Raw genomic sequence first — 23977 nt, 5'->3', positions numbered from 1 at the left:
GCTAGGCACAGCATGGCTGTGTGGTTAAGAAGCTTGCTTTACAAACACATGGTTTTGGGTTCAGTTCCACTGCAGAGTACCTTGGACGAGTGTCTTCTACTTTCTCACAGGGCCAACCTTGTAAGTGAATCTGGTAGATGGAAGCTGTGCAGAAGCCCATTGTATGTGGTGGTGGTGGGAGGGTGCATGTGTGTGTGTATGTGTGTGCATGTGTGCGTGTGTGCATGTATGTTTGAGTCCTTTAACAATCAGTGTTTGTTTTTATCCTTTGTAACTTAGTGGTTTTGCAAAACAGTCCAGTAGAATGAATACCAAACTTTTAAAAAAATAAGCACCAAACTTGATTTGCTTAACTAAACCCTTCAAGTCAGTATCCCAGCATGGCCACAATCCTAGAGACTGAAAAAGAAGAGATAAAATATATAAGTACCTCTATATCTGTTTCTTACAGTCTTAAGAAGCATTACAGTGCTTTTGAACCAACATTGAAAGAGTTTAAAGAAAGATACGAATCTGCTATGAAACACAAGATGTTGACTAAGATTGAGTTGGAACGAACTCAAACTCACTGTGAAGAACTGACACGAACGATAAAGAATTTAGACATTAAACATAAACCAGAGAAAAGAATATCTGGTAAGTCACTTTAGATCTTAAAACATATATATATATATATATATAATTTTTTTTTCTTTAGACAGGAATGCTTTTTTTTTTCTTCTAAACTCTAGAAATTATAGTTTAAATTTCAAAAGTATATTAAGAACAGATAAGTTAATCTACGGATTTAAAACAGTAATATAATAGCAAATGGATTAGTCAAGCATTAGGCCAAAGCTTGTGTAGAATTTGGTTATGTTGCTTTCTGTTCTGATTTCAAATTCCTCAGAAGTCAGCTTTGCCTTTCGTCATTCTTGGGGTTAGAATAAAAACAAAAAAATGAAGTTATATAGGTGCAATCATGGCTGTGTGGTGAGAAGCTTACTTCCCAACCACATGGTTCCGAGTTCAGTCTCACAGCATGGCACTTTGGGCAAGTGTCTTTTTCTATAACCCTGAGCTGATCAAAGCCTTGTAACAGAAACTGGTAGAAAGAAGCTGAATGAAGCCATTCATGGATATATATATATGTGTGTATTGGGTTGACAACTAAGTTCCCGCCATTTTTTAAAATTTAAATTTTTCAAAAGGTTTAATAAAAAATGGCAACTAATTAATCAATAATGTATTCACCCTTGTTGTTTCCAACTTCTTCCCAATGTTCAACAAGATTTTCAATACCTCGTTGGTAGAATTCACCCGAGTTCAACTTGAAAAATTGATCCAACCAAGCTCTCAATTCTGCATCATTGTGGAACGAAACTCTGCACATAGCATTTGAAAGAGGTGGAAATCTGTTGGTGCCAAATCAGGAGAGTACGGCGGGAGCGGCAGCACTTCCTAGCCATGCGTTTGAATGGCTTCCCTGGTCATATTGGCGATAAGAGGGCGGGTGTTGTCGTGCAGCAGAATAACTCCATGCTGCTGATTAGGTCTTTTCTCTTGAATAGCTGTGTTGAGGTGTTCCATCTGTTCAGTACAGAGTTCTGCGTTGACCATTTGGTTCCATTCAAGCAATTCGTAATGGATAATCCCTTCCCAGTCCCACCATACGCACAACATCGTTTTACATGGATGAAGATCTTGTTTCACGCATGGTGTTACTTGTTTAGCAGGGCTAAGCCATTCCTTATGCTGCTTCATAAGTGGTGGTGGTTATGCTGCTGCACTTGTTGCTGCTGGTGCTGTTGTTGTTGATATTGCTGTAAGTGCCTTTGTTGTTACTGTTGATGATGATGATGGCAACGATAATGATGTCATTTTTGCTGTTTAGCCCCACATCAACCTTGATTGAGCACACCTAACCTACAATCAAGGGTAGTCTAGCCATGACCTTCCCGTCTTTTCAGGACCATACTCTCTAATGTGTCCCTTCCTTTTTCAAGACAGTAGGATCAGATTTAAAGGTAATTTAGCTACTAGTTTTAGTAGGCTGAGCAACAACATAACGGAGACCCTCACAACACACTTTTACTTGTTTCAGTCATTTGACTGCGGCCATACTGGAGCACCGCCTTTAGTCAAGCAAATCGACACCAGGACTTATTCTTTGTAAGCCTAGTACTTATTCAATCGGTCTCTTTTGCCGAACTGCTAAGTTACAGGGACATAAACACACCAGCATCAGTTGTCAAGCAATGTTGGGGGGGGGGAAACACAGACACACAAACACACATACACATATATATATACATATATACAACAGGCTTTCAGTTTCTGTCTACCAAATTCACTCACAAGGCTTTGGTCAACCCGAGGCTATAGTAGAAGACACTTGCCCAAGGTACCATGCAGTGGGACTGAACCCGGAACCATGTGGTTGGTAAGCAAGCTACTTACCACACAGCCACTCCTGCGCCTATAAGCAACTCCTATGCCTATATCTGTAGTATGCTCTATATATGCGCCTATATAATGTAGTATGCTCATTGTTAGCTTAATCGTTGTTGCTTCATACTTTGCATATCATTGTTCTACATGTGTTGTGATTTTTGTTGGATGCAAATGTCTGATATAATTTTATGCTTTCCTTTGCTATATTTTCTTATTTCTAAGTTTATTTTGTTTTATGGTTATTCATATTTCTGCTGTGTGTGATGTTGGTGGATCCTGTTTGATGCTAATTCTGGTTTTATCATGTTGGCTATTTCAGTTGTGTAGTTAATGTTCTTTTTTATGGGGCATCATTGTATATGATCTTTGGAAACTTCTACAATTATATAGGTATTATATTGAGTATATACATAGGCGTAGGAGTGGCTGTGTGGTAAGTAGCTTGGTTACGAACTACATGGTTCCAGGTTCAGTCCCACTGCATGGCAAGTGTCTTCTACTATAGCCTCAGGCCAGCCAAAGCTTTGTGAGTGGATTTGGTAGACAGAAACTGAAGGAAGCCTGTCTTCTTATATATATGAATGTGTGTGTGTGTATATGTTTGTGTGCCTGTGTTTGTCCCCTCAACATCGCCTGACAACCGATGCTGGTGTGTTTACATCCCGGTAACTTAGCGGTTTGGTAAAAGAAACTGATAGAATAAGTACTAGGCTTACAAAGAATAAGTCCTGGGGTCGATTTGCTTGACTAAAAGTGGTGCTCCAGCATGGCCACAGTCAAATGACGGAAACAAGTAAAAGAGTATACTTTAATATCTATGTAGCTGGTTGTATTTTTGTTGCTGTTGTTGTTGTGGTTGTGACTGTTGTTTTTGTTCTTTAGCCCCAGGTAAATCCTCATTGAAGAGACCTATCATCGAAGGTGTTCCAGTAACAGCTATCACAACAGTTTAAAATTTTTTTTTAAACATTGTGTCCTTTCCAATTAACCAATGTATCCTCCTGTTTTTTTAAAATAGTAAACATATGATTTGAGAAAGAACTGGCTTCTATTTCTAGCAGGTCAGACAATCAAGTACAGCTTCCCTCATTAGCTTGTCTAGAATTTAGGTTTTGTTGTTGTTTAGCCCCAGGCAAGTCTTGATTGAGCAGAACTATGATCAAAAGCATTCCAGCCATAACCAACTCATCTTTTGTTTCAGACATAATATACCTCAGACTCTATTCTCCAATATGGCCTTTTCCTCACCTCTTGTGTTTTATAGCAGGATAAGTTTCATGCATTAATATCTTCTTACCTTCTCTACTAATGATGTTGGTGTCCGAGAGCATCTTAAGATATTGTTGCTATTGTTGTTTAACCCTAGGTCAGCCCTGATTGAGCAAGACTTATGATCAAAGACATTCGAACTTTGACCAAGTGCAGGAGTGGCTGTGTGGTAAATAGGTTGCTTACCAACCACATGGTTCCGGATTCAGTCTCACTGCATGGCATCTTGGGCAAGTGTCTTCTACTATAGCCTCGGGCCGACCAAAGCCTTGTGAGTGGATTTGGTAGACAGAAACTGAAAGAAGCCCATCGTATATATGAATATATATATATATGTGTGTGTGTGTGTTTATATGTTTGTGTGTCTGTGTTTGTACCCCTACCCCTCCCCAACATCACTTGACAACCGATGCTGGTGTGCTTACATCTGCGTAACGTAGCAGTTCAGCAAAAGAGACCGATAGAATAAGTACTAGGCTTCCAAAGAATAAGTCCTGAGGTCGATTTGCTCAGCTAAAAGGCTGTGCTCCAACATGGCCACAGTCAAATGACTAAAACAAGTAAAAGAAAAGAGAGTGATACCATTATTTTATTGGTTACTTGAATTACATTATCTAATATGGACTTCATTTTAAGATAGTTGAGTGTAATTTAATAGTTGCTTAGCTGCTATGTCTAGCAAATCAAATGACTGTAAAGAGGCTGTCTTGTTGGATCATATGAACATGTTATCAACAGAGCTGTGCAACCTTTGGGACAGTTAGTGAGGTTAATAATGGTATGTTTGCATTTAATATGTTACTATTTCATGGCATTCATTTCAGAGAGAGAAGGTAAATATTTTATCACCATCAGTATGACATTATTCTAATTTCTAATGAGACACTTCGTTATACTTCCATTGTCTTAATGATTTAATAATTATTTAATCTATCCCCATGGTCATCATGAATTATATAAAGCTTACATCTTTTATTGGGATGACTGATTGTAATAACTGATATCATTTACTAGCTTCTATAAAATATAGCGAAAGTATTGTAGCTAGAGTAGGAAAGTGTTAAAGTTCAGGAGCCTTTTAACTCTGTTGGCAGCAAAAGGTGTTTTTCTCTCTGTCTCTCTCTCTCTCCATTTGAAAATGGCAAGCAACATGAAGCTTGCCTGGGAAATTTGATGCTGTATAATAATAATAATAATAATGAAATTATTGTATACAGTGCTCAGATGCACCACAACTCGTCGAAAGTGCATATAAAGCATATGCAGTAATGTACAAATGTCTGGTAAGGGAACAGTGTATGAGTCAGATACATGCTTGCGTGCGTATGGAGGGAAGAAAATCAGGTGTAGTGTTGGCGGCGAGCTGGCAGAAACGTTAGCATGCCGGGCGAAATGCTTAGCGGTATTTCGTCTGCGTTACGTTGTGAGTTCAAATTCCGCCGAGGTTGACTTTGCCTTTCATCCTTTTGGAGTCGATAAATTAAGTACCAGTTACGCACTGGGGTCGATGTAATCGACTTAATACCTATGTCTGTCCTTGTTTGTCCCCTCTGTGTTTAGCCCCTTGTGGGTAATAAAGAAATAGGTGTAGTGTTGGCGAATCTCAGGAAGCATGGAAGTTTTGAACGATGCAGTGCTCCGACAACTAACAACTGATGTCGGCAGTTTGTTCCATACTTCAGCAACTCTTAGAGTGAAAAAATGTTTCCGAAAGTCATGGGAGCTGTTTTCTGACTTTGTAAACATGTCCACGGGTGTTAGACAGGTGGAGTTTGAAAAGGTGCTCATAGTTATTATTTGTAAGATGGTTAATAATTTCATGGGTGTCTGCCAAATCAGCTGCCACACATCGGAGTTTCAATAGTTGTGAGAAATAAGCACTGAATGTGGAAGTCTTCAAACAGCTGGATGGGGAGCGGAGGTGGGGCATGTATGGTCTATTTGATATGGTGGGGTAGCTTATTGGAATAGAGGGGAAGATATGGATGTGTGGTTAAGAAGTTTGGTTCGCTACCATGTGGTTCTAGGTTTGGTACCACAGCACAGCAGCTTGGACAAGTGTCTTCTATCATTGCCCCAGATTAACCCATACTTCTTGAATGGAATGGAAACTGTAGAGAAACCTATTGTGTATATACATACCATGTATGTCTATAAATATGTATGTATATATGTATGTAGGTATGTATGTACGGACGTGCATACGTATGTATGCATGTATATATGTATATATATATATATATATATATATTAATATTTAGCAAAAGTAACACACACACATACACACATACACACACACGCTCATACATACATGTGTGTGTAAGACCAAAGTTATAGTAAGTAGGAAGGCGAACTCATCACACACCCCCTCAGGTAGGTGGCCCTGCTTGATCTGTAGAAAAGGTGTAAGTAGAAACTCCATAAGATGTACCCAGTGTAAGCTATGGATGCATAAGAGGTGCAGCAACATCAAAGGAAGATTAACCTAGAAGATAGCTTTCGTGTGCAGCAGATGCACAGGGCCAATAGGGGTGGTAGCACTGCTGTTGGTACCAGTGTTAGTGATGATGACAATGATGATGATGAGGAGGAGGAGGATGATGATGAGGAGGAGGAGGGGTGGTGGTGGTGGTGGAGTAGGAGGAGTAGGAGGAGGATTATAACACAGCAATAATCCTTTTTTGTATGGGCACACAGCCTGAAATTTTGAGGGAGTTGGGGAGGTGGATACTAGTCAATTACATTACATTGACCCCAGAGCTCAGTTGGTACTTATTTCATTAACCCCAGAAGGATGAAAGGCAATGTCAAACTCGGTGGAAGTTGAACTCAAAACATAAACACAAGCAAAATGCTGCCAAGCATTTTTCCCAGCATGTTAAAAATTCTGCCAATTCACCGCCTTATTACGGCACAATAATAATGATAATTATGATGCTGTTTAATCTTAAATCAGTCGTGATCAAACTGATTTATGATCAAAAGCATTCTAATGACGTCAACCTCATCTATTTAGGGGTATTTAATGCTATATCATCTAATCTGTCATTCCCATTTTTTAAGACAGTGAATGTAATTTAGGCAAAATTTGGCTGCTGTTTCTAGAAGGCTCAGGGACCACATAGAGGCTCCCTGTATGACCCAGCTTCGGTTACTGGTTAAAACCATTTTTACTTCTTTTATGTTTATCAAGACTGAAAGAAACCCCAGTGCATGATGTACCTCAAGCAACAGGTTTAAGCATAGGGGTAGGGTGTATTTGATGTCAAATTTGGTTCATAGCAGTGCAAAAAACTGATATAACAAAATTATGTAATGTCAAAAACTATTAGAATAGAGAAGACAAGAGCAAGAGGTGTTTTTGTGTGTGTGTTTTCTTTTTTCTAGTTTAAGTCTTAATGTTTGAATGTGTTGATAGATGAATTGACAGAGATAAGTTGGGCTGTAGATGGATAGTTAGAGATGTAGATAGGAAGATGGATAGGTGCATATATAGACAGACAGACAGACAGATAGATAGATAGATAGATAGATAGAGATAGATAGATAGATAGATAGATAGATAGATAGATAGAGACAGACAGACAGATAGATAGATAGATAGAGACAGACAGATAGATAGATAGATAGATAGATAGATAGATAGATAGATAGATAGATAGATAGATAGATAGATAGATAGATAGATTAACAGACAGACAGACAGATAGAAAGATAGACAGACAGATAGATAGACTAACAGACAGACAGACAGACAGACAGATAGAAAGATAGACAGACAGGCAAACAGATAGACCTATCAACAAACAGACAGATAGACAGACAGTTGGATAAGTATGTACACAGACATAGGCTTCTAACCAGCAAGATAGATGACTGAATATGTAGATGGATAAATAGACAAATAGACAATTGACAGACTAACAGACAACTCTTCACTGAAGTCCTATAACAGATTCACCAAAAATAGCTTCAAATCGCAGACCAACAAACATAGGCATTCCTTCATTAATGCTCAAAGATGCTGTAGGGCAGCTTTATCAAAGTGTATATGGCTTATCAGAAAGACAACTGAACACACACGTTCAGAATTACTTGGTCCATCCTGTGCTACACAAAGTCATATCACCGAGGAAGCTTCACATCTCGGCTTTATTGCCAGTTATGCCAAACTGAGAAAATGGCTCTTCTTGCAACAAAATTTCAGCAGCTTAATTCTAAGGTGAGAGCTATTCAATCCTTGCAAGCATGCACCAAAATACCGTTTACCTCTGTATGAACCACCTTAACCTAATATCAGTTTTGCTTTTGACTGGATGAAAACACTGTGAAAAACTTTTACCACTTTTCATCTGAAGAAATTTTGTTGCACCCAATGCACTGCACATACATTTTAGCAGCACCACCATGCTTTACTCCATAGTATTTTGGTTAGCAGATCAATATTCTATCAACACCAATTCCTTTTACTTTATTCTGATTCCTATCACTTCACGTTTGATTATTTATAAATTTATTTTTTGTCCATTTTGTTTTATTTTTCCTTCACCATTTTTAACCTGTTTTGTTTCGAATCCATTTTTTAAACCCAATATTGGTTACTGAGACCACTTTTAAAAAATTATATTTTTTATAATTTTATGGATTTATGTGCTAATACTTTTATTATTTGTATAAATTCTTATTTTATAAATTAATAATTTTTTTTTTATCATCTTTTCATCAGATGAAGGAAAGAATTTAAAAAAGATAAAGGTGTTTGAAATATTTTATTCTGAAGTTTATTTTTTTATTGCTAGAATAGCACCGTTTTAAAATTCCTTAACTTATTCTTTATCCATTTTGCATCCATTTCATTGTATTGCTCCCTTACCTGAGTGTAACAAATATCATTCTTGCACATTTTTAATATGCCTCTTTCTACTAGTCTTACATGTATGCATGCATGCATGAATATATGTCTGTGGAGGAAGAAATGATTTACATGGTGACACCCACAAGGGCTGGTACCACGAAAAAAGGTATCTATTGCACTCTGTAGGTTGGTGTCAGGAAGAACACCCAGCCTTAGAAACCATGCCAAACACTTGAACATGAGAGTCTTCCAACATGTTGGATCATGAACTGTCCAACTCATGCCAACATGCCAGCCAGACGTTAAATTTATTTGTTTACTACCCACAAGGGGCTAAACACAGAGGGGATGAACAAAGACAGACAAACAGATTAAGTCAATTATATCGACCCCAGTGTGAAACTTGTACTTATTTAATCGACCCCGAAAGGATGAAAGGCAAAGTCAACCTCGGCGGAATTTGAACTCAGAACGTAGCGGTAGACGAAATACTGCCCGGCATGCTAACATTTCTACCAGCTAGTCACGTTAAATTATAATGATGAAGATGGTACCTGTACACATACATATATAAAATAGTTGTGCTGATGCATCTTTGCCTCAGCGGACATCATCAGCACAGCAGTTGCCCAACCTTATCCCACATGTGTAACAACTAATGAAGTAGACCTCAATATCATTGGAAATACATGGCTAAATTTATCAAATAACACAAGAATGGAATACTTAGATTCGGGAGACTGGTTTCTGTGCAACAACTAAATGACTGCTGCACTTCATTGGTTTTTGCAAGTTTAATGCATGCTTAGTGTCTGATCTTTCACGACATGTCAGTTCTGGAGAATTCTTGATTCTTTAGAACATCGTTTCTCATTTGGAATTGGTCCAAATTGCTTTAAGTAATTTTCTTCTCTTCTAACCCTGGGCCAATCAATGCCTTGTAAGTGGAAATGGTAGATAGAAACAGTAGTGAAGTTCATCATACATATGTTTATGGATATTGAGATGTGTGTGATTGCTTGTGTGTGCATACGTATGTGTATGCATATGTGTGTGTATGCGTGCATATCTATGTGTATGTGTGTATGTGTTTATATGTGTTTGTATGTGTGGGTGGGATGAATTATAATAAAACAGAAAAATTCAGAAAATATAGTTAAACGTATATTTAATTTAGCTTTGATATTTTGACAGAACCATACATAACTACACATCCTTGTGGTAAAGGTAGAGTGATATTGGATGAGAAAGGCATGGGGCCAACACAAAGAAAACTGGCAGAAGAAAGGGAGAAGTCTTTTACTCGCAGCTTTACAAGAGAGCTTAAGGTAGGTTCACTTCCATATTTGCTTATCTTTCTTCAATTCTATGCAATGTCAAAGGTGAAGGTTCATAGCCTAGTGGTCAGAGCGTTGCACCCATGATCATAAGATCATGGTTTAATTTCTGCACCAGTTAATGCATTGAGTTCTTGAGCAAGACACTTCACTGCGGAGGAATTTCAACCATGTTTCGTGGCCTGCTACCACAACAGCTCCTTTATAGGATCCAGTTAGTTCAAGACATCATCAGGAGGAACCACATCCAGTTTCAGCCCCCTGCTCCTCTACCGTTTTGACATGGCGGGGGCCCTCCCTTTTGGAGGTGGCTTCAGCTCTGGTGTTGGGTGCATGTCTTCTTTCTTCTTTCCCTGGCCTCTTCGATGTAGCGTCAATGAGTGTCAGTGGGCGATTGACTGTCTTGTGAAATTTCCCTTTAAACTTCAGTTTACTTGGCTGTAAATTGAGTTCCAGCAATAGCTGGGGTCACTGACCCTGTGACAGACCAACATTCCATTCAGTAGGACATATTGTATTCTGTTACTTATATTTCCTGAAAATAGGGTCCAGTGAGTCTTATGAGTCTTGTGAGACTCATGAGTCTTAGGGCCGATGACAGATCTAAGTTTGAGTTTATGCAATGTAATCCCATTCAAATAAGTATTATGAATATAGGCACAGGTATGGCTATGTGGGTAAGAAGTTTGCTTCACAACCATGTGGTTGCAGGTTCAGTCTTACTGTGCAGAACCTCAAACAAGTGTCTTTTGCTTAAGCCCAGCGAATTTTGTTGATGGAAGGTGTGAGGAAGCCAGTCATATATATATATGTATATATATATTAGCAAGAAGTTGAGGTTATAAGAGATAATGGTGTCATTGAGTCCCAAAGGTATCAGGTAATGCTGAATAAGTGCTATAGACAGACCATAGTTAAGTTCCAGATTAAGTTCCAGATTCGGTAATATTGCGAATAAAAGGTTCAACGTTGGTTCTATGTCAGCGTGTACTTATAAACATTTTTTGTGTAATGAGATAAAAAACGAAGGCTGTATAATTATTAGAGCATTTATAGATAGAAGGTCTTACAGCTGTTTCTAGGATATTAATTAATAATATCCTTTCGTTGGAGACGGTGTGAGAGGAAAATTAAGTCATAGTTAGTTTCGATGTGATACAAAATAGAGAGTGAGGTGGAGGAAAGAAAATAGATGAAAGATATGTATTGGTATTGAATTCGTAAATCCGTTTTATAGGCATAATGGTATATATGTGTAATATTCCAATATCCTTTGAGTAAAAGGATGATGGTCTACGTTCGTTCAAATTTTTCGGTAATTCCTTGTGCCGATTTGAACAAATCACAAGAAGAAGTTTTTTTCTGTGACGTATGTATGACCATGTCAACACTCCTGCTTGGTGTTGTTTATCGTCCCCCAAATTACCATCAAGACACACAGCTTTGCGATATCCTCCGAGCTGCTGCCAGGAAAACAGCCACTTATGTTTTTATTGCAGGCAATTTCAATCATCCTGAGATCAATTGGGAAACCTTCCATTGACCACAGAGTGCAAACGATTTTGTTGAGCTTGTACTGGACTCAAACTGGTCACAAGTAGTCACCTCTCCAACAAGAGGCGACAACACCTTGGACCTGCTCTTCACCACAACTCCTGAAGCGGTTATCAATTGCACTACGAAGGAACCTCTAGGTGACTCTGATCATGCTATGATCATCGCCAATTTGGCTCTTGCGGGCAACAACAAAAACCTGAACCATCTCCAATCTGCTTCCTTCAATTGGAAGAGAGCAGATTGGAACCTGTACCACACTGAACTACAGCACCCAAACTGGCGTGAATTCTACAACTCTGGAGATGTGAATACTATACTCCAGAGTATCCTGGACTCAATATGGGCAGCATGTGCAGCATCAGTGCCACGTAAACAGAAAAAGAAGAACCGCCCCAAAAGGGCAATTTGGGAAACTTCAGCGGTCCGACTTGCCAGGAAGGAACGTCGGACTGCTGAACGGGAATACAAGTTGCATAAATCAGACACCAACAGGAAGAAGCGGAATAAATCTTCCAACCATCTCAAGCAAGTGACAAAAAAAGCAGTGCTTGAATTTGAACAGTGCATAGCAGCCAATCCTGACAGCAAGGTTTTCTGGAAATATGTGCATTCGAAGCAGAGACCACTCTCCACTGGGCCCTCTTTGCAACCCTCACACAAACCAGATCACTGACGACCCCAAGGAATGCGCAGAACTCATTGCCGAGTGCTATGCAAACATATTCACTGTTGAAAGTCAAAATGTACCATCTTCACCATCTCTAACAGAAAATTCCATAACAACTATGGAATTTACACCTGCAATGCTGCGACGTCACCTTCAAAATAAGCGCAACTATGCCTCCCCTGGTCTCGATGGAGTTACATACCTGTTTCTCAAACTTGGCAGGTACTTCCTTTTACACCAGCTTTCTATTTTCTTCCAGTACTGTCTCAACAATGGTGCTACTCCGGAGCAGTGGAAAACTGCCAGTGTCATTCCTCTGTTCAAAAAGGGCGACCGCACATCACCTGTCAACTATCGCCCAGTCTGTCTCACTAGCTGTATTGCAAAACTGATGGAATCGTGTGTCAGAGAAACACTCTGGAACTTCTGGAGCTCTCACAGTCTCATCCGACCCTTACAATATGGATTTGTCCCTAACTCCAGCTGCAGTGATCAGCTTGTCGAGTTCCTTGAGGACATTACTCAGATCACTGACAGTGGCTCATGGGTGGATGTTGTCTACCTTGACTTTGCTAAGGCTTTCAACTCTGTGCCACACAAAAGGCTTATGGTGAAACTCTCTGCAATGGGTGTGAGGGATGACCTTTTTAACTGGTTGAAACCCTTCATTCTCAGCTGAAAGGAAGTAGTCACAGTTCTAGGACAGCATTCTACACCATATGAGATGTCATCGGGTGTACCACAGGGATCTGTCCTTGGTCCCCTCTTGTTTGTGGCATACATTAATGACATAGATGCCAATTTAAAGAATGCCACAGTATTGAAATATGCAGACGACATCAAGCTGTACCTTGAAATCAAGAGGACAGATCCTGATGTCTACAACTCTTTCCTGCAATCAGACCTAGACACAATGCAGCAATGGATCACAGACTGGCAACTGAAACTGGCTGTGGACAAGTGTACCACCATGCATTTTGGGAGAAAAAACCCTGCGTCCACATACTCCCTCCACAACACTGATATCAAGAAATCCTCTTGCGAGCGTGACCTGGGCATCACTGTCAGCAGTGATTTGCGTTGGACAAAGCATATCTCTAAAATTGTCAAGAAGGCCAAGGGTGTCTTGGCATCACTCAGCAAGACTTTTGTTAGCCGCTCTCCAGCCATCTATTTAAAACTGTATACAGCTATGGTACGACCACACTTGGAATTCGCATCATCAGTTTGGAACCCCTATCTTGCTCAGAACATTGACCTCCTGGAATCTGTCCAGAGACGTGCAACCAAACGCATACCCTCCATCAGACACCTACCATATTCTGAGCGCCTTGTTTCCCTGGGCATGGATTCACTGAAGCTCCGGCATCTGGCGACGGACTTGGTGAACACCCACAAAGTTATCAACCACCTCACCAACAACAACACTGAACACCTTTTTGATCTCCATGTGTCTAACACACGTGGACATGCCTACAAAGTCAGAAAACAACACAGCTCCCATGACTTTCGGAAACATTTTTTCACGCTCAGAGTTGCTGAAGCATGGAATAAACTGCCTGCGTCAGTTGTTGACTGCCATGACACTGCATCCTTTAAGGCCCTCATGCTTTCCGAAATCCACTGAAACTACACCTGATTATATATACACTTTAGATGAGTTGTAGTGCACCTGAGCACTGTACACAATTATTATTATTATTATTATTATAAAATCCAAAAGTTCAACAGAGATTAATATGAGTCCATCCAGATATAGAGTTGGTCATTCCCAGTAGGGAATTTATATAGAGTGTAGCAAATTCAAGGTTTATATTCAAACTGACCTAGAAATAGGGTGTTTATTAGTATGGTTAAATTGAAAACAGGAAGAGAGGAATGAAACAAAAAGAGAGAGTAAGAGAGAAAAAGGAGGAGAGAAAGAAAGAATGAAAGAGAAAAAAGAAAGAAGATTAGTAAAAATAACAAAAAATACAATAGAGAATAAAAGCCCTGAAGATATGAATAAAGGGAGTAAGGAAAAAAATAAAAGAAAAATTAAGATAGAGGTTGGTCAGTGGTTAGTGGAGATAATTTGAAAGTAGGAGTGGGGATAGAGAGAGAAAGGTATCATAGTGTAAAAGGTAGAGGAATCGGAAGCTACTACAATACATTGGTATTTCCTCTACCTCTTAACCCCCCCCCCCCATTCCTCTCAAAGTGGTTGGCATTAGGAAGGACATCCAGCTGTAGAAACTCAGCCAGATCAAGATTGGAGCCTGGTGCAGCCATCTGGTTCGCCAGTCCTCAGTCAAATCATCCAACCCATGCTAGCATTGAAAGCAGATGTTAAACGATGATGATGATGATGATGATGATGATGATGATGATGATATATATATAAATAGATGAGTGTATTTTTACCTTGTTAACAATTAACACGGAAAAAATAAATAAATAGTTACCAGGGTAGCAAAAAATCTCACAAGTAAAGAGGTTGTAACTCATTGTTTATAAAGGTAGAAACTTCATGTTTACGTGGAATTTTTTGTATAATATATGAATAAATAAATGGAGTTTAATGCAGGTATAAATCAAATATTTTTACTTTCAACACATGTTTCGAAAATTCCACTGATATTATTCAAAAGAATAAATGGTATAAACAATGCAATCTTCTCTTCAGGAAAGTGAAAAAACGAAACTCGTCAATAAGACATTTTAGCAATATACACACACACATATATGTTGATTTTGTTCCTTCTTGAACCAGTAACCCTTTAGCATTCAAATTACTCTGTCAAAAATGTAAAGCTTATTTATACACATTGATATGAATTAGTCATGCCTTACCTTGTAGCTTTGAGATTTCAATGACATGATTGTTTATTTGTAGAATAATTTTGTAGGGTAAATGTGAGAGGCCAAATCTATCCAGTTCAAAGAATAAAACTGCTAAATTATTTTGGCCAGATATGGTCAGTTTAAATGCTTACTAATGGACCCTATCACTCACCACCACTGTCACCACTACCATCATCATCATCATTTTCTGTTTGCTTTCCCTTACTGTCCTGGGTTACAGAGGACATTGCAGTCTTAATTAGGCCTTGTTTAGAATTATTGCCCCCTAGATAGGTAAAGATTAAGGGCTATGTATTGCATGTATGTAGCATTTTTAATGTGACGTCTATGATTGGATGCTCTTCTCATTGCCAATCACTTTACACAATCTGCTGGGAGCAATTTATCATAGTACCACCACTAGACAGCTTGTCTTGTCTCTGGAAAGACTAACGAGTCCTTTCTACACTGCATACTCTCCATTTGGTCAGTGTCTTTGCCCAGAAAAAACTATTAATGTTCACTCCATCCTTACATTGTGCAATGCTTTTGTTTGTTTCTTTTCCATACTAGTGGGTGAAAAGAGAACCAATACAAAAAAATAATGAATGAATGAATAAAGGAAGAATGAGAGAGAGAGAGAGAGTGTGTGTGTGTGTGTATGTGTGATAGGCAGCTATGTGATGGTTATTGGTAAGGAGAATGAATAAAAGTGACACAACTGAGAAGGTGTTGGTGGGGATGGGAGAGAGAACCAGGATGAGAGTTAGTAGAGTTAAAGGAGCTGATAGAGGAAAGAATAAGAAAAGAGAAAGAAGAAAAGATAGAAAGAGAGAGAGAGCAAGAAAGACACATTCTCATGATGGTTGTAGGTGTAAAGATTGAAAAGGAACAGCATGAATGAGAAAGATTATGGTTGGAAAATCTTTGATAAGTAACAGATCTACTTGACTAAGACTGACCTGGAGCTAAACTACTACTGCTGCTGCTACTATAACACCACCACCGCCACCACCACCACCACCACCACCACTACTGCTGTTACTACTACTACTATTACTTCTGCCTGCCCCACTCCTCTAATACTGTGTCCCTGATTGTTGTTTCTGTTTACAGAAGGACTCCAAATTTCCATCGGACAGAAGGATAAACCCACTTTTGCTAATGAATAAGACTCTGAGCAGCTACCCTATCCGAGCCGGTGGTTTCAAACTGACCAAAACCTATATTGGACATAAAGATGCTATAAGCAGGTTTGTTAACAGTATCTTATTGAGTTTTGTCATCGATTGAGAAATGGTGTTCCGTTGGTTGCATAGACAGAAGTAAGTGAAGACACCTGTTTGTCTGTCTGTGCTTCAGACAAAGACCAAAGAGACGAAGGTGTTATCTCATCACTGTTGGATACTAATCAACTTTCTCTCCAGTGTCACAAAAGCTGTCAGTAAATCATTGTCATCATCACCATCGACATTATCATCATCACCATCATCATCATCATCATCATCATCATTACCATCATCATCCTCCTCGTCATCATCACCATCATCGTCGTCGTCGTCATCATCATCATCACCCCCATCATCATCATCATCACCATCATCATCATTATTAATCCCATCATCGTCTTTATCATTACCACCATATATACATGTATGTAAATACATACAAACATTCATACATACACACACACACATATATATATACATATGTATACATACACACGCACACACACACACACACACATATATGTATATGTATACATACATATATAATTTATTGTTTCTGGTGAATCAACAGAGATTCAGCTGTACATATATATGTGTGGTAATACTATATATATATATATATATATTAATAGTTATCGCCATACTTATATGGCAGTCTTATAAATATAAGACTAAAGCTGTCGCTGATTAGCTCCAAGAGGCCACCGCCTCAAGCTAGCTATTTGACACACAACCTGCGTTCATTATAAACCATCGAACAGGGGAGGTCAGCCGCTTCATCCTGCCAGTCAGACAGCTGCAGACATGTTTCAGGGTATTTACCCTTTATCAATGCAGCGTAGTCAGACCCAGCAGGTGTCGCTACTGACTGTCCCTGTTCAAAGAATTTATTTACCTAGTTTCAGTGGAATACATCCACTTGTTTTCAATAATAGAAATATTAAAATTACTAAGTCTCTCTAAAGGAGATTACGGCAGTGTTACTGGGAATTAATAGTTATCGCCATACTTATATGGCAGTCTTATAAGACTAAAGCTGTCGCTGATTAGCTCCAATGTTTATAATGGACGCAGGTTGTGTGTCAAATAGCTAGCTTGAGGCGGTGGCCTCTTGGAGCTAATCAGCGACAGCTTTAGTCTTATATTTATAAGACTGCCATATAAGTATGGCGATAACTATTAATTTCCAGTAACGCTGCCGTAATCTCCTTTAGAGAGACTTAGTAATTTTAATATTTCTATTATACATATATATATATATATATATATATATATATACATTCATATATATATACAGGGTGTGTAAGATATTTGAGGACAGATTTATATTTATCAAAAAAAAATAGATATATAATAACAGATAATAACTTTATTTATCAAGAAATGCTATGAGAATAAAAGCAAACCTTCTTTTTTATAATGTCATTCAATAAAGCCACCTATAGCTTCAACAACTGCTTCTATATGAGAACTAAATCAACTACATACTTGAATCAAGTGCTCCTGGTTCATTTTGGACATTACTCTGACTATGGCAGCTTTCAAAGAATCTTTGGTGTTATGGGCATGTTCATTGACCTCCCTCTCAACAATGCTCCACATGTAACAGTCCTATGGATTGAGATCTGGGGAATTAGGAGGTCAAATGTTAGGGATTATGTGATCATGAAAATTTTCAACCATCCATTCCTGTGTTACAAGAGCCATGTGTGATAGTGTAGAGTCTTACGAAAACACATATGGCCTTCTATTGCATACACTGTCTATCCAGGGCTTAACAATTATTTTCAGGACCTCAATGTAGGTGGCAGAATTAACTCTAAGGCCTTGTGGAAAGAAGTAAGGAGGCATCACATGTCCTTCATTGCTTACAACCCCTAAAACCATGACAGTTGCAGAAATTTTGTATGCATAACACTTGGAACTTCAGAAGGGTCTGCTCATAACCATCTGTCATTTCTTCTGTTAACTTTTTGAGCTTGGTCGAAGTTTTTCTCACTTGAGAAAAACCAACTCATATCTACTTCTGCTGGAATTTTCAGTTTAAGAGCCTTTTAGATCTGGTGGAGGCGCAATGGCCCAGTGGTTAGGGCAGCGGACTCACGGTCGTAGGATCGTAGTTTCGATTCCCAGACCGGGCGTTGTGAGTGTTTATTGAGCGAAAACACCTAAAGCTCCATGAGGCTCCGGCAGGGATGGTGGTGATCCCTGCTGTACTCTTTCACCACAACTTTCTCTCATTCTTACTTCCTGTTTCTGTTGTACCTGTATTTCAAAGGGCCGGCCTTGTCACTCTCTGTGTCACGCTGAATATCCCTGAGAACTACGTTAAGGGTACACGTGTCTGTGGAATGCTCAGCCACTTACACGTTAATTTCACGAGCAGGCTGTTCCGTTGATCGGATTAACCGGAACCCTCATCGTCGTAACCGACGGAGTGCTTCCATCAGATCTGGTGTAGTGATTTTCTTTTGCTTTTTCTCACAAATTGAACTTTCCTCATCATAAAAGACATATCTGATGTTTTCGTGGACAACATTTCTAACTGTTCCTTCTGAGATTGTAATCAATGGTCTGTTGAAGTTGCTGGATAAATTCAGGCATTCTGATGCTTTCAGAGTGTTTAGAATGCTTTTTATGCTTTGATACTGGTGATTCATTTCCATCTTCAATCTCTAGTTCCTTATAAACTTTGTAGATGAAAGATCTGGCAACTTATAAAAATTATAAAACACATAACCATCTGTCACCCTAGTTTTTTAAAAGAATACACCCCTTCTGATTTCAAAAACATATTATTGAAATTAACCTTAACAAATGCTCAAATTGAGCACCCTCTACAATAAAACATGCAGAAAAAAATATAATAAAATAAAATGCTTTCTCGTGTTCCACATCTCCTTTTTGGCATTAGGAAGGGCATCCAGCTGTAGAAACACTGCCAGATCAGACTGGAGCCTGGGGCAGCCCTTGGCTCCCCAGACCCCGGTCGAACCGTCCAACCCGTGCTAGCGCGGAAAACGGACGTTAAATGATGATGATGATGATATAGTACAAAGTAAGATAGGGGTTATGGATGTAACTCACTATGGGATATCAATTATCCAATATACTGTTGGTAAAGTACCCAGATTCTTTTATACACAAATGTTTTTTAAAGCAATGCAATTAATTCATTTATTGTATTAAATGGGTGAAGGTAAAGAAATATCTTTACCGTAACAAATTCAGTTTGTTCATCAACTTACGGTTATTGTAATGCTATATTATTTATTCATTTTACAAATGAGAACATCAAAAGCATACAAATATATATATATATATCATCATCATCATCGTTTAATGTCCGTTTTCCATGCTAGCATGGGTTGGACAGTTCAACCTTGATCTGGGAAGCTAGGAGGCTGCACCAGGCTCCTGTCTTATCTGGCAGTGTTTCTACAACTGGATGCCCTTCCTAACACCAACCACTCCATGAGTGTTGTGGGTGCCTTTTACGTGCTACCGGCATGGAAGCCAATATATATATCACCATACATTTAAATGTATACCTGTATCTCTGTTGACGGACCAGGAACACTAAATTACAGGACTCAATTCAAAAGAATATACTTTAATAAATTGTAACTGAAAAGCTCCTCTTCACACACACACATACACACATGCTCACACATACACACACACATGCACACACACACACATATGCATACACACCCACATGTACAAGCATGCACCCAAATACACACAAACACACACAGATATATACATTGAAACGCATACACAAACATACACACACCCACATGCACACACATGCACTCAAATACACATACACACATACACACATACACATATATACACATTCAAACACATACATACACAAGCACACATGCACACATATGCACGCATACTCACATGCACACACATGTACCCAAATACACACACACATACACAGATATACACATTCAAACACATACACACACATGCACACACACACATATGCACACATACCTACATGTACACACATGCACCCAAATACACACACACATACACAGATATACACATTCAAACACATACACACACATGCACACACACACACATATGCACACATACCTACATGTACACACATGCACCCAAATACACACACACACACACAGATATACACATTCAAACACACACACACAAGCACACACACACACACACATATGCACACATACCTACATGTACACACATGCACCCAAATACACAGACACACATACACACACACGCATTCACCCAAATACACACACACAATGTGCTTCCACATAGTTTTTCTCTATGATATTTTCACCCCATAAAGTATTGTTCAACTCACAATTTACCCAAGACGCCACACTGTGGGTCCAAACCTAGATAGTGAACCTGTCTTCCACACATCTGTGCTTGAGGTTATTTTTCTCTAAACCTTTCTGTTTCATTCCATTCCTCCTCTGTAGTGTGTGTCTCCAACCTAAGTCGAAGCTCCTCGCTACAGCCAGTGATGATAAGACCTGGAAATTATGGTCAATGCCAGCAGGTGAATTGATAGTGACCGGTGAAGGACATACTGAATGGGTAGCAGACTGTGCATTTAACGATGAGTAAGTACACCTGTTCATCATCAGCCTTAGTAAGGCCATCAGCATGTTGTTCATTATTCATTTATTTAAAGGAATTTCAACCGTGTTTCGTGGTCTGCTACCACAACAGCTCAAGAAATCATCAGGAGGAACCACGTCCAGTTTCAACCCCTACTCCTCTACCGTTTTGACATGGTGGGCCCCCTTCCCTTTCAGAGGTGTCTTCATCTCTAGTTTTGTGTGCATGTCTTCTTTCTTCTGTTCCCTGGCCTCTTCAATGTAGCGTCAACGAGTGTCAGTGGGTGACTGACTGTCTTGCCAATTTTTTTCCCTTTAAATACCTGATTATTGCCTAATCAGGAGAAAAACAGTGCCTATGATCCTTTTCAGGGTTGGAGGGAAGTATCCTCAAACTGAAGACCTAGCCACAAATTTCACAACAGAATGGACTTCACTAAAGGCGCCTTAAGATCAAGCAATGGTATTAAACCAAAGTCAGCTTTGATGGGATCTGAACTCAGAACACAATGAGCCAGAATAAATACTTTGGGTCAAGAGAAGTTGAGGAGACAACTCCAAAATTTGGTTTAACTAAAGTTAGCTTAAATTTGAATGGAGAATCCAGTGAGGAGTGAGTTTGATCTTTGGCGTGTATGGTGATGACTCTGGGCATGTTTCTCTTGTATTTGACCTCCTCAACATGCACTTGTCACACTTTAAATTATAATAATGTATTGGGTCATCCCATAAATAATGCACTTTTTTCAATTGAATGAACTAAAAGTGAGAGGGAGACAGGATAAACTACCTGCATTAATTTGCAATAAAAGCAGGTAGTAATTTTATCTTGTACTTATTCTTAGTGCAAGTTTTGAAGAGGGCAGTTCGATTTTGACAGTTCTGTTCCCAAAGTTATAATGGAAGTGACAAAGGAGCATATTCAGTATGCTTTTGTTTCATGAATTCAATAAAGGTAACAATGCAATGGTAAGTGTGAGGAATATTAATTCAGTATATGGGGATTGGACAATAAGCGTAGGACAGTATCAATGATGGTTCCAGAAATTCTGAGCTGGAAACTACAGCCTAGAAGACAAGCCTGGTCCTAGAAGATCTCTAGTGTTTGATGAAGACATCCTGCTAACTCTGGTGGAATATAATCCCATCATAACTGTTGAAGAACTAGCAGAGAAGCTTGGGATTGCTAATTCAACCATCCATCGACACCTGCGTGCCATTAGAGAATTCAGCAAATTGAATCAATGGATTCTTCACAAATATTCCAAGTCTAATTGCATGCAGAGAGTGAATGTGTGCTCTACTTTGCTGTCATGTTTCACAAATGAACCTTTTTTGGACTGAATGGTGACTGGTGACAAGAAATGGGTTCTCTATAAAATGTCAAGCACCAAATACAGTGGGTAGGGAAAGGAGAAATACCAGCACCCCAGGCTAAAGGAGGTTGTTATCTGTTTGGTGGTATATGGAAGATTTAGTCCCCTTTGAACTTTTAAACCCAAATCAAATGATAACAAAAGAGATCTACTGTGAGCAGCTTGAGTGGCTTCAGTCAGCACTAGAAGAAAAATTACCATCTTAGGTTTCAAGATGAAAAATGTTCTTCCATCAGGTTAATGCTTGACCACATACAGCAAGGATGACATTCCAAAGGCTGGAGCAGCTTGAATGAGAAACGATGCCCCACCCACCATATTTGCCGGACATTGCCCCATCTGATTATCATCTATTTCACTGTCTTCAAAATCATTTCGACGAAAATATATGAATTCTGTAGACAAGATCAGAACAATACTGGAGGAGTATTTTTTGTCATGGGCAAGTGAATTTTAGTAGAGAGATCTTGCAAGTCTACCAGATAGATGGAAGAGCATTGTGGAAAATGAAGGAGAGTATATTTTAGATTAAAAAAGGGCCTTGTTTATCTTAATTCTGAAAAATAAAAGAAGAATTTTAAAAATCGCATTATTTATGGGATGACCAATTATTTCTGTACTGTAAACAAATGAGACCCTAATTATCTAATCTTCGAATTAATATAAATATTTATATAACAATACTTAAAAAGTCATCATCCAAAAGTCTTCAGTCTTTGCTTCCACTCTGTTTGCATGTATACAGATATTAATGGTGCTTTTTATGTTCCACCGGGATGGGAGCCGGTCAAGCAGCACTGGCATCAGCCATGCTCGAATGGTCTTAAAAATAAATTTATATTTTTACATTACATTTTACATTTTTTATCTTTTCATACTCAAAGTGGAAAATTTGCAGCCATTAGTGCATTAAAGCATTGGTTAGAGTGCCTTGCAGTATTCCTTCTAGCTGCCTGTATTCTTGAGTTCAAATGCCGCTGAGGTCATCTTTGTCTTTCATCTTTCTCAGGGCCAATAAATAAGTTTAAGATATAGTCTGATACAGGCTAGTTCTCTTTCTGTCACTCTACCCCCTAACTCTCTTCCACTCTTTTCCTCTCTCCCGCTCTTTCTCCTTCTCTTCTCTCTCCCTCCCTCTCCCATTCTCTTTCTGCATGTTAAGAAATCCATTATTGTGAAACCTGAAGTGTTAAGAAATCCACTATAGTCAGACCAAGTTTACACACCCAAGACAAATGATATGTTAGAATAGTATCACTACAACAGGTGAGTTGAGGATCCAAAGCAAGATATTTTAACCCTTTAGCTTTTAAACCGGCCATATCCGGCCAAAAGTACTCTGCCTATTTTATGTTCAAACTGGCCAGATTTGGTCTCTCACACCAACCCTACAATATCATTTTAAAAGTTAACAGTTACCTCATCAAAATCTCTAAGCTACAACATAACGTATGATTAGTTCAAAACAATGTGGATAAAAAAGGATTAATTTTGGCAGAATAATGTGAACACTAAAGAGTTAAACTGGTATATCCTTTTTGGCTTCTTGAGAACTTTTTCTTAGAGTTTTCTCCCTTTCTAAAATCTCCCTTATTTATTTCAGTGGAAACCATCTGGCAACATGTGGTGGAGACAAAACTGTGAAAATCTGGGACTTTTCACACTACAAATGCCAACATACTTTTAAAGAACATCAGCTCGGAGGTATTACATTGCAAGTCCTATTACCTCAAAATTTTCTGGGGTTTCTTTTTTCTTTTTTATATCTTTTTACCACAAGTGGCAACTTTTAAAGAAAAGAAAGAAAAACTTTACTCT

The 23977-nt window shown here is 38.8% G+C and overlaps 1 protein-coding gene across 1 annotated transcript in view; it reads left to right on the top strand.

The window, feature by feature from the left end:
- Nucleotides 1-23977, top strand: part of LOC115219272 (sperm-associated antigen 16 protein-like) — an 89948-nt gene that overhangs the window by 29291 nt on the left and 36680 nt on the right. Inside the window, exons 7-11 of the mRNA XM_029789437.2 lie at nt 452-636; nt 9752-9885; nt 16058-16194; nt 20643-20786; nt 23763-23863. Of these exons, the coding sequence (XP_029645297.2) occupies nt 452-636; nt 9752-9885; nt 16058-16194; nt 20643-20786; nt 23763-23863 (701 nt within the window). The remainder of the gene's footprint in view (nt 1-451; nt 637-9751; nt 9886-16057; nt 16195-20642; nt 20787-23762; nt 23864-23977) is intronic.

The sequence above is a fragment of the Octopus sinensis genome, linkage group LG1 (assembly GCF_006345805.1).
Source record: "Octopus sinensis linkage group LG1, ASM634580v1, whole genome shotgun sequence".
Lineage (NCBI taxonomy): Eukaryota > Metazoa > Mollusca > Cephalopoda > Octopoda > Octopodidae > Octopus > Octopus sinensis.
Note: the sequence above shows the minus strand (reverse complement) of the source record. Positions and strands in the feature narration are given on the sequence as shown.